The sequence below is a fragment of the Pistacia vera genome, unplaced genomic scaffold, assembly GCF_008641045.1.
Source record: "Pistacia vera cultivar Batoury unplaced genomic scaffold, PisVer_v2 Contig563, whole genome shotgun sequence".
In the NCBI taxonomy this organism is placed as follows: domain Eukaryota; kingdom Viridiplantae; phylum Streptophyta; class Magnoliopsida; order Sapindales; family Anacardiaceae; genus Pistacia; species Pistacia vera.
The window spans coordinates 40,429-51,424 of NW_022196405.1; the positions used below are offsets into that span (position 1 = coordinate 40,429).

General features: G+C 37.4%; 1 protein-coding gene across 2 annotated transcripts; it reads left to right on the forward strand.

Annotated features, from left to right (window-relative positions):
- The first annotated feature begins 3,251 nt into the window (after positions 1 to 3,251).
- Positions 3,252 to 6,099, forward strand: LOC116108403 (actin-related protein 2/3 complex subunit 3). Of its 2 annotated transcripts, none has more exons than XM_031394658.1 (5): positions 3,252 to 3,559; positions 4,080 to 4,126; positions 4,420 to 4,528; positions 4,604 to 4,873; positions 5,967 to 6,091. In XM_031394658.1, the coding sequence occupies exons 2-5, from the start codon at positions 4,124 to 4,126 to the stop codon at positions 5,975 to 5,977; spliced, it is 393 nt and encodes a 130-aa protein (XP_031250518.1). In that variant the 5' UTR covers positions 3,252 to 3,559; positions 4,080 to 4,123; the 3' UTR covers positions 5,978 to 6,091. The 2 variants fall into 2 exon arrangements, with proteins under 2 accessions (XP_031250518.1, XP_031250517.1); XM_031394657.1 differs by having other exon boundaries at positions 3,253 to 3,559; positions 5,957 to 6,099.
- The last annotated feature ends 4,897 nt before the right edge of the window (positions 6,100 to 10,996 follow it).

Below are 10,996 nucleotides of genomic sequence, written 5' to 3' on the forward strand. Positions count from 1 at the left end.
ACCATTGTCCTCGGGAGTCGCCATTTTAATGCAACATTTATGGCTCGGTTGTAACATTCCTGAGATTCTTTCCTATAGCTCTTGATCGTCATGATTCCCTTGGGAGTTAGGACCCTCATTGCTTGGTAGTGCACTATTGTGTCTGCGCGCAAATCACCAAGATCGGCCTTTCGAGGATGACGTTATATGTGGTTAGGCAATCTACCACTAAGAATTCAGCCAATACTGTCCTGATTTTGGGTTCTTCCCCTAGAGTCATGGGAAGGTTGATCTTTCCCTTGGGGATTAGGCTGTTCCCAGTGAATCCATAGAGTGGCGAAGGACACGCCCTCAAGTCCCTCTCTGTGAACCTCATCTCTCGGAAGGTTCCCAAGAAGATGATGTTCGCTTTACTTCCATTATCGACCATCAGCCTCAGTATTCTAGCATTGCCGATCCTGGCTGCGATTATGATTGCATCGTGATTATGGCAAGGCGATTCTTCATATTCTTCAACAGTGAATCCTACCACCTCGCTCTCCTATCTAGGCCACTTTGATGACTTCTGTTCATAGCTCGTTACCTAGGGGACCGAATTTGTTCTGGCCTCGCGAGTATATTACTCGCGAGCGAACCTTGAGCTTCCCGCTATGTCGGGGGCCCTATAAATCATACCCACCAGGACATCATTGTTGGCGTTGGCTAGGGCTTGCTAGACCTGGTTATTTTGTTCGCTAATATTTTCACGAGCTGATGCCTCCTTAACAAATTCCTTTAGATAGCCCCTCCGTATCAGGTCTTCGATGACATCTTTCAAAGCTCGACACTCTTTGGTGTTGTGCCTAATGTCCCAGTGGTATTGGCAATATTTTTGTTGATCTCTTTTGCCCAAAGCCCCCCTCATTCTTTTTGGAGCGGATAGTCTCTTCGCCTCACGAGAGACTTCGTAGATGTGAGCTATGTCTTGCGTGAGGGGGGTATATTCTGTGTACCGCGGGAAGGGATGTCTGTCTTCGCGGTTATCTATTTTCTGTCTTTTTTGGGACCTGTTCCAGTCTCTATCATTGTAGTCTTGGCCCTTCCACTTATCTGATGGGCGATCTTATCGTTTGTCCGGGGCTTTTCGTGGCGAGCTTCTAGCTAGGGCTACTAACGAGCTTTCTACTCGCTCACATGATTTTCACTTTGGAGCTCTTTCCACAACTCCGTGTTTGGCCTGATGCCTGTAATTAATAAAGTCTGGATTGACTCTTCAGGTGCATCCGCGACCTTTGCTTGCTCGTTTTGGAACCTCGTTAAATACGAGGTTAGTGCTTTGTCTTTCTCCTGACGAATATTGCTTAAGTAACTGAGCGATATTGCAAACTGTCTCCTCGCTTGAAATTGCTACAATTACAGCGAGGAGAATTGTTGCTAAGAACTGATGGAGTTCGCCTTGAGTCTTTTATACCACCTCTTGGCATCCCCTACTAATGTGACTGTGAAGTAGCGACACTTCGCCAAGTCACGACCTGGTGCAGCTCCATCAGGTCATTGAAATTGTCGAGGTGGTCTGTAGGGTCTCCTCTCCCGTCGAACTTACTCTTCGGTGCCCTGAATCCTCGTGGAAGTGGGGCTTGACGAACCTCTTCTGTGAAGGGGGAACTCACTATTTCTTCTGCCGCACCATTTTGGCGAGCTCTTAGATCATCGAGCATTTTTTGCACACGATCTAAGTCTTCATTGTAATCGCTCTGGCTAGCTCTGTTCAACCTTACCTCGAGCAAGTGAGTTCGCAAATCTGTTGCTTGTGAACCCCCTCCATTACACTTATTCTTACGCGAAGTTGAGTCATGATGGCTTGGTTGATAAATGCTATCATGCTTTTCAGTGTGTTGCTCACGTCGTCGATTATAACGGAATGTCGATCATTGCCAGATTGACGCACATTACTTGCCTCGCAAGCTTGTCTTGGGCGTGGGTTAAAACTGACATGTTGACGCTGGGGATACCGTCGAGCAGGTCGAGCGTCCTATGGGCGACCATTACCTTCGCTTTCACCTATTGGTTGTTTCCCTAATCGCCTCATAGGATTAGTTTGCCCATGAGACTCACGCTCGTGAGCGGAGTGCACTTTGTGAAGTTGGGGTTGTCGGTCGCCCCTTGGCGTTGATGAATCGAACTGGTCTTCGGCTGAATTCTGACCCGTTAGGGTGGTATCGGTGAAGCGTGGCTGGTCAAGATTTTGGGTGGTTGGTTGCTAATTTCTCAGTTTAGCCACGTTTTGTTGCACCGCCTGTGCAACAATGGTTCTAATAATCTCCACCAATTGGCCATTTTCGGGGTTTGACATCCCTGCCTTCTGGTTATTTGTGACATGTTGAGTTGGCGGCATTGGTGGCCGACACCCAGAAGCATCCTGTTACACCTCTTGATTAGTGGTCTCTACATTGTCGTGGTTTCTGGTGGTGGTTTTTGATCTTGTACACACCATCGTGGGCCTGAATTGGTTAAATCACTGTGGCTGTTTGCCAAAATTTCTGAAGGTGGAGGCCCTCTTTCTAGCGCCAAAATGTTGATACATAAATCTGCACTAACTAGAGTGATCCGATAAACCTTGGCGGGATCGGAACTGGTGTGTGTGTGATTACGGGTAACCAACAATGAATGAATAATGAGTGCAGTAAAGTCAATGGCAAAAAATTTTTTAAAGTGGTTCGGCGAGATGAACTCTTGAGCCTACGTCCACTTTTTTTGTATTTACTGTGAGAGCTTACAATAGAAATTCTAGGAATATTTTCCAACCCCTTTCTCATTGTTTGAGGGGGTTTATATACAGAGTTTGTACAAAGGACAGAGTGGAAATAAAGGGATTATAATTGAATTGAAATGCAACTTTGATATTCTTGCGATTGGGCGCTGTGATTTGTCAAAGATTGTTATCAATCTGATCCCTTCCGAGAAATCTTGGATCTGAAGTTATCTAGGAATTTGTTGAACAATCGCACGAAGTGTTCGCGATTAGATTGTGTTGGGTCGAGCTTATGTTGAGTCAGACAATCGGTAAAGTCGAGTCGGTTTCGGATCGGGCTATAACCTTGTGATATTCTGAGCTTGATGGAAAAATCATACACAACACTTAAAAAATTTAAAAATACGTTTGATACAATTCAAAAATTGTTTCAACTATAAAAATATATAAAAACATGTTTGTTATTTTATTTGTTCTTACCAAAAATTTTAGAGTTAATTTTTTGTATTTTCTTTTCCCTTTTTGTTTCCCATCGAAAACGAAATTATCAGCTCCCAAGTCAATAACGTATGGAAGCAGATTAATTCTCCCATTTCTCCTGATTCTCTCCCTCTTCTCTGGTAACTTATTTTCTCTCCCCAATCGTTTCTCTCCGAAATCCATTCTCTCACGAATCGTCTCTCTCCGAAGCAAGGATTTCTGCAATCCTGTTGTTGGACTTTAATTTATATAATTAATTTTCACTCACACTTTAGGCGATCATATTAAATTTCAATCCATTTCTTGTTTGAGTTCAATTAGCTGAATCGTGTCGAAAATCACTTCTCTGAATTGTCGATTACAAGAAAGGTTTGTTACTTAATACCATTCTCTGCGTTTTTTTTTAATTATCGTGACGTTGTTTTCCTTTTGCTTTCTAAATTTGTGAATATGATTTTGGTTCTTGTGTGTTGTGGCTGCTTTGACTTTGCTCAATATTCAATGTTTGCTACTTTAATTGGTATATGGTTAATGTAGGAATTCAGCATTGTTTATTCAGTGGTTACTAGTTTCTTTGTGTGAAGATGTGATTTATGTGTTTGTTTTCAGGGAGGTCTGTTCCCCGGGAAAATATTCCGTGACCTAGAAATTAATTTTGTGTGACGTGATAAACCAAAATTTGATTTAGATTACTTTAATTATTTTTCATAAGAACACAGCATTAAGATATTTTTCTTGGTTGATTTTGTTAGAGTGTGATGAAATATTGGTAATTCAATTTCCGATCCATTGACATGTTAAGGAGTAAACATTCAATTTAAATTTGTTTGATTTTGATTTTCCTCACAAATTTTGGTTGTGTTATAAATTCCTGTGTTAATCTTTGCAGGCACTTTGAGCAGAATCTGATTCTTTTAAGCTTCAATTTAACAAATGGTATGAGGACCTTTCTAATTTTTAATTTTCTTAAACATTTTCTATGTGTTGTTGGGACTATTCATTATTGGGTATTATTCTCTTGTGATGATAAAGCATTAAAATAGGATGTTATATATTCAACACATAAGTTATTAATCACAATTTGAACTTAAGCTTGCTAAATGGGTTCAATGGCCTTCAGGGTTTTGGAAAACTAGGAATTTGAATAATTTTTGCTTGGTGCCTTAGTTCTAGGGTTTATGTAAGTGAACAATGTCTTTTCAGAAGTTAGAGATGGTGTTGTTTTATAGGTTTATCACTCAAGTTTTGTCGATGAGGAAGGAGTTACTAAGGCTTGTGGATGTCCTTTACTTCCTTTGAAAAGCCATATAAAGGGTCCTGCTCCAGCTTCCGATCAAGGTTATATTTTTATCTTATTTTCTAATATTTATTCTTTTGGTTTTGTTTGTGGATATTGACACGTGTTTTGTGCAGATAGAACTGATATTGTTGATGAAGCTATCACATTCTTTCGGGCAAATGTCTTCTTTAGAAACTTTGATATTAAGAGCTCAGCTGATAAGCTTCTTATATATTTGACATTCTACATAAATGTGGCTTTGAAGAGGCTTGAGGGCTGCAGAACCTTGGCTGAGGGAACCAAAGCCATCATTAACTTGGGCTTGGAAAAGGTTCCTGTGCCTGGTGAGCCTAATTTTCCTTTTCCAGGCCTTTTTCCTCTTCCTCAATCAAAACAGGAAGCAGGTAAAGCTCATTCATGTCTATCTATGTGTTTAGTATTACTTGTATGTCATAGAGCTTATTGCATTGCTGAAGAATTTGTATAGGTTTTTTCAAGTTGCATCATTTGTTTCATTTTTAATTAGTCATCTTTTTCGTTGTACTTCATGATTATATTGTTGCCTTTTAGAATTTTACTTAAGATGTTTTTACCCTTATTTGTTATACTAATTTCCTTTAATTTTGTAAAATAATCCATGCTATATCTCTTCCTACATTTGCCTTGTAAATTTCTTAGTTTCAATAATAATTTCACCCTTAAATGATTATGATCTGTCTGTTATCTCAAATTATTGTCATCCATGTAGTGGCATAAAACAACCCTCCCTGTTGTGTTTTTCAGCTTGTTTCTCTGAATTGAAGAGTATATGTGAAAGAAGGATAATCATGAGCATAATCAAGCTGGTTTTCCTTGTTGTGTCTTCAGTGTAGTTCAGTATTTCTAATTTTCTGGAAGCAATAAAACCCTACTTACAATTTTTTATACAACTCTGACGTGGCCGCTCGCAATTAGGTAGACGGGACCCACTGTGAACTGACTATGTGAGTTGCCACATCAGGGTTGTATGAAAAGGTTATATGAAAAAGTTGTAAGTGTCGTACTGCTCTTCTGGAAGATACTTTGCTGAGACTGTAATGTTGCCTTACAGTCATGATCAATATCCATATTGTGTAGTCACTAGTGAATCTTCCCCTTGAATGATCGATTTTATTTTTGGCATGACCTATTGCATCATCATATGGCATTACAGTTTGAAGTTCTAATAAAAGTTGTTCAAGTTTATAACATTGGAAAATAGTTTCTTTTCTACTAGGCGTTTAGGTATAAAAAAACAAACATTATTTATCGTATGCATAATCTCAATCTAGAATTACTTATTTCACAATCATATTATTGTATGGTATGTTGGCATTTCTGTAAACTGTCAAATGTTCTGTTTCAGTCAATGCACAATCCCTGGCACAATGGGATATGATTGGCTGCTTTGAGTGTACTTAGACATTGATCTGTTGATTTGTTTTTAAATTTTGGAGTCTAAAATGCAGAGCTATTTAGGAATTATCTGAAGCAGATAAGAGAGGAAACCAGTGGGAGACTGTTGAGTGTTACATATAGACCCAATGGCACTCCAAATAAATGGTGGTTGGCATTTGCCAAGAGGAAATTCATGAACATCATTGTTCCTTGAAATATTGCTGTATATCCAATCAACTGGTATCTGCCTGACGAATTCTTCTTATGGAAGCTGTAAAATTCTGTTGCAGATATTTGTAATGATAAGTGTGAATTTTTTTTTGTTTTGAACTGTTCTTGATCCCCAGTGTTGAAATCTTTTTCATTGAAGAGTCATCTTGTATGGTAGTTAAACTTGAGAAACAAATGTTAACAATTTATTGCCAACTTCATTTATCTTTTCTATGGAAATATTTGTTCATTTTTCATTTCTCTTTGAGGGAAAGAGAAGGAGGAAGAAAGGATAGGGACAAAAAAAAGTGCATAGGTGCATTGTGGATAATTTGGTTTTGAGAAGGCAGTTCGCAATCAAGTTGAGGGGTTACATTTTTTTTTGACATAAGAGATAAGCCATGTATTATTTCTACTTAAGCCATTGCCATATCAATTTCTGATGTCCTTTTCGGTTGAGTATTAAGATTATCAGCAGTTTAGGGTTTGATATGATTTTCATGTTATGTAGATAGAGATACACATGTTCCTTGATGTTCATAGGACTGTCATGCACTGCTAAAGTTTGAAGTGATAATAGGTTTGGAGGATGTCTCTCTAGAATTATATGATCTGGGTTTAGCCTTTGATGTTGAAGAACTCTGGGTTTTTTTTATATGAATTCAACTAAACTTTGGCCTTGTTGAAATTCTGAAATCGATACAACTGATTATGCCTTGACCGTATGCCATTCTATGTTGGCGTCTGATAATATGTGCACTGAATATGAGCGTATTTTCTAAGGACCTGAATAATTTTTGTGAGAAGAAGGCACAACCGTTGATAATTAAACGAAAAAAGAAAACAACTCTTATACCATTATTCATATTATATGTATTTTATTTGCACGGTCTAGAAGTGGGGTGAACGTAGACCTAATTGTCATGCTGTAATTTTGTTGTGTGTTTAGTAAAAGCAGTCTGTAAATTTCTTGACTTTAGAGAGATTCTAGTGCTCGGAATGAAGAAGTTTAGAAGTATTGGTTGGTAACAGGGGTGAGCAGGTCCTGGTATGTGGCACAATCCTTAGAATCGGATTCAGACTCCGACTCAACGGTTCCTAGGATTTAGGAATCGGACCCGATCGGTTCGAATTCCTAAATGCCTCGAATTGGATCTTGGTTCCGGGTTTGGGTACCCGACACTGTTCACATAAAGTTCATGCACCCATTTTTGAAAAAACTGACAAATATACCCTAAAAAAAATATAAGTACACCCCTTTGTTTGTAGAAATTACAATACATCCTAGGTACCACCAAATTTAGAACCGGAATCGACACCCTAGGTACTCGTTGGTTGCGGTTCTACCCTAAAAAATTTCTCACCCTAGTTGGTAGTAAAGAAAATAAATATGGCAATAAAAGAGCAAGTTTGAGAGTGGGGAATTTGCCTAAAGTAGAAACAAACATATAATTGTGTTGAATACTAGATAAAATGCCATATATAGATTGTTAGGCATGATTATAATTGGGTAGGCAGCTCTATCTTTTTGAGACAGTCTAGTTTCTCATGCGCCAAATTTCTTATTTAATTGTAAAATGTAAATACATGAGGATAATATTGAAAGACCATTTTATATTTTTATTTGTTAGTGTTGAGATAAGAAATCGGAAGCATGACATTACTTTTAAATTAAAATGTTTTGAGACTGATAGACATTTAATCTTGCACGGCTGATTAATTTTTGCACACCCATAACTTTTAAATTTAGCCCCTATAAAGAACTTCCTCTGGCCCCTTCATTATTAAATTTTCATTCTAACCCTCCAGAAAACTTTTCGGCTCCGCCGGTGCTTTGCGTGGTTGTCAATTTGTCAATGAGACATTGAGACTTGGCAAAGTGGTGTACAATTGTTTGAGTTAGGAAAGTGACGGTGCCAAGCTTCCATTTCAATAAAATCAAGTCCATGTTCCAGTTTTAGTTGCACATGTTTTTCCATCCCGCCCTTCTTTGTTTCTCTCACCTTCATATCATATTTTGTGTATGATACTTATATTTTTATTCGTTTTTTGAACAAAAAAAGAAAAGAAAAGACTAATAGTATTATTGACGCATCAAAATAAAATAGATACTAGATGCGGTCTAGCGAACTTTTGAATTCACGAACAATTACTCTCGAATCTATGAGAGACTTATTGAATCTACCAAAAAAAAAAAAAAAAAAAAACCGTAGAATTCATGACGAAACAATTTGCAAATAAACCATTAAGAAATTTATAATAAGCGACCGTTGACTTATATATAAAAACCTTTTTTTAGGGTTAACTATTCAGTAAGGCAAGTAAAATCCCAAACTAGAAAAGTAAAAAAACAAGTAAGAAAATAATAGGAAAATCAAACTTAACTAAATCAAGTTTATGCAAACTATAAATCTAATTAAAATAAAAATATAGTTATGATTCAAAGATAAAATTAATTCCAAGAAAAAAAAAATAAGTTCAACAACTTTCCTAGTTTCCGTCTTTTTGGATCATAAAACCTCCCATATAGTCAAAAATAAAATTCTTAAATAGTTGACAACTTTATGGTTTAATGACACTTTCTCATCCATAGACTTTTAAAATACTACTTTATTATTCAAATTATATTCTAACGGTAAATAGAGAGTAAACTCGGTCCAGACTGTTGGGGCTTTTGAAAAGAGAAGGCCGATGAATCTTTTGTGGTGGAAGGTTGAATTTTGGTGTTTGAAATTGATTGAAATTTGACTTGGAAAAGACGGTTGTGTAAACCCTAATCGCTCAACTGCTGGTGATTGACAAGGTTGACAAGAGTAGAGTTTTAAGGGTTTTGGCGAGTGATGATTGGGAAAAAAAATGGTGATAGTGTGAGATCGCAATGATACCGAAATCAGTAACAGTTGAATATAAATTTGAATAATAAAATAATATTTTAAAAGTCTATGAATGAAAAACGTCATTAAACTATTATTTGGATGGGAAAAAGTCGTTTACTCAATTCTTAAGTATTAATGTGGGGGCATTTTATTAAAAGACCATTTTAACTAAAAATTTAATTAAAAGGCTATAGAGTTTGTAAATTTTAACTAAATGACCTTCTTTTTTATTAAGCTTAATTAAACATGATTAGGGGGTTAATTAGGATTAATGAATAATAGTGTAATCTTTTAAAAATTATAATAAGTCTCCAAAGAGTCAAAAATCTTGCAAACAAACCCAAACACCTTCTTCTTCTTCCTCCCGCCACATTAACGCATTCGTCCGCCATTAACATCTTCTCCAACACAGATCCTCCTCCTTCTCCTCCTCCTCCTCCTTCTCGTCCTGCTGCTGTTGAAATTTCGTCCAGGTATGTGTATCTCCCTTTTCGATTTACAAAGATTTAATGATGGATTGGGTTTGTATTATGATTTTGATTTAGTTGTTTAGATTGTTGGGTTGTGTTTGATGTAATGGAAGTTGAAAGGAATGGAATTTGTTGAAAATTTTCTTGCATTGTGGGTAGCTAGGGGTGGTTGCACCGATTGTAGGTGGAGATGACTGAAAACGTGTTCTAGATATGATGGATTGCTTAAGCGATCTAGTGTATCGCTTAAGCGATCTGGTATGTTTGGTAATGCAGTAGATAGATCGCTTAAGCGATTAGGTATGTGGCATAAGATCGCTTAAGCGATCTGCTAAAAGTCTGGTGTATAGCAGATGATCGCTTAAGCGATCAGTAAATGACATAATATCGCTTAAGCGATCATGTCTATTTACACTGGACCGCTTAAGCGATCCATTATATCGCTTAAGCGATCATGCTTATTTACACTAGATCGCTTAAGCGATCTAGTAAACGATATACCAGATCGCTTAAGCGATACACCAGATCTATCAAGTGACTGTGCAAATGCTTTTTAAAATATTTCAACCCTTAGTACATCAGTTAAGAATATTTTTTTTCTTGCATCATAGGTAGTTGGCTATTATTAGACATGGGACAAGTTGTTTTGAATGTTGAATATTTTGGTGAGTGGGTAGAGGAAGAAAGTAGGTGGAAGTGGATTGGGAAGAGCAAAGAAGTTATACCAATTGTTGTGAGCATAGAGGTTAGTTTTGATGAGTTGATTGATGAAATAATTAGAAGAGGTGATTTGAGTTGCTCACGTAGTGATACAGTTGTGAAGTATGTTTTAAGCAGAGTTCTTGAACATTATAAGGTACCTCTTGCTATATTAAAGTCGGATGAAAGTGTGAAGTTATATATGATTGATGTGGCCGATAATGGTTCGAGGCCGATTTTAAGGGTTTCTTTTGTAGGAAAACCGTTAGAAGTTAGTTCAAAGGAAGGGGATAACAAGGAAGTTGGCGGAGATTTGCCTGGTTTTAATTTGAACTACGAGGGCATTGATTTGTTAGTTGAAAAATCAAGAGTAGATGGTGAATTGGGTGGTGATGAGGACACTGTAGAAGAGGTTGGTCATGGGTGGCAGAATGAAAATGTTGAGGAAGAGGACTCCGTACATGTTCTCGCAGATGTAGAGATTCCTTTAAATAAAAATTATACAGAAGGTGTAGTTTGTGAGGAAGAGAACACTATGGTCGTTTATGCAGGTTCAGATGGGGCAATTGCAGGTAGTAGTGAATCAGCTCATGTTTTTACAAATGAATCAGAGTTGCGTATAGGGTATTTGTTTAACAACAAAGAGGAAGTGGTGAGGAAGCTAAAACTTGTTGCAATGAGAGGTAATTTTGAGTTCATCACCAAAAAGTCAAATTCATTAGTTGTAACGGTTGCATGTCGTGACCGAAAGTGCAAGTAGCAGGTTTATTGTAGAAGGTTGGCGGAGTCCGAAAAATTTATTCTTAGCACATATACCAGTGAGCACACATGTGGTTTGGGGCATATTTCAGGTGAG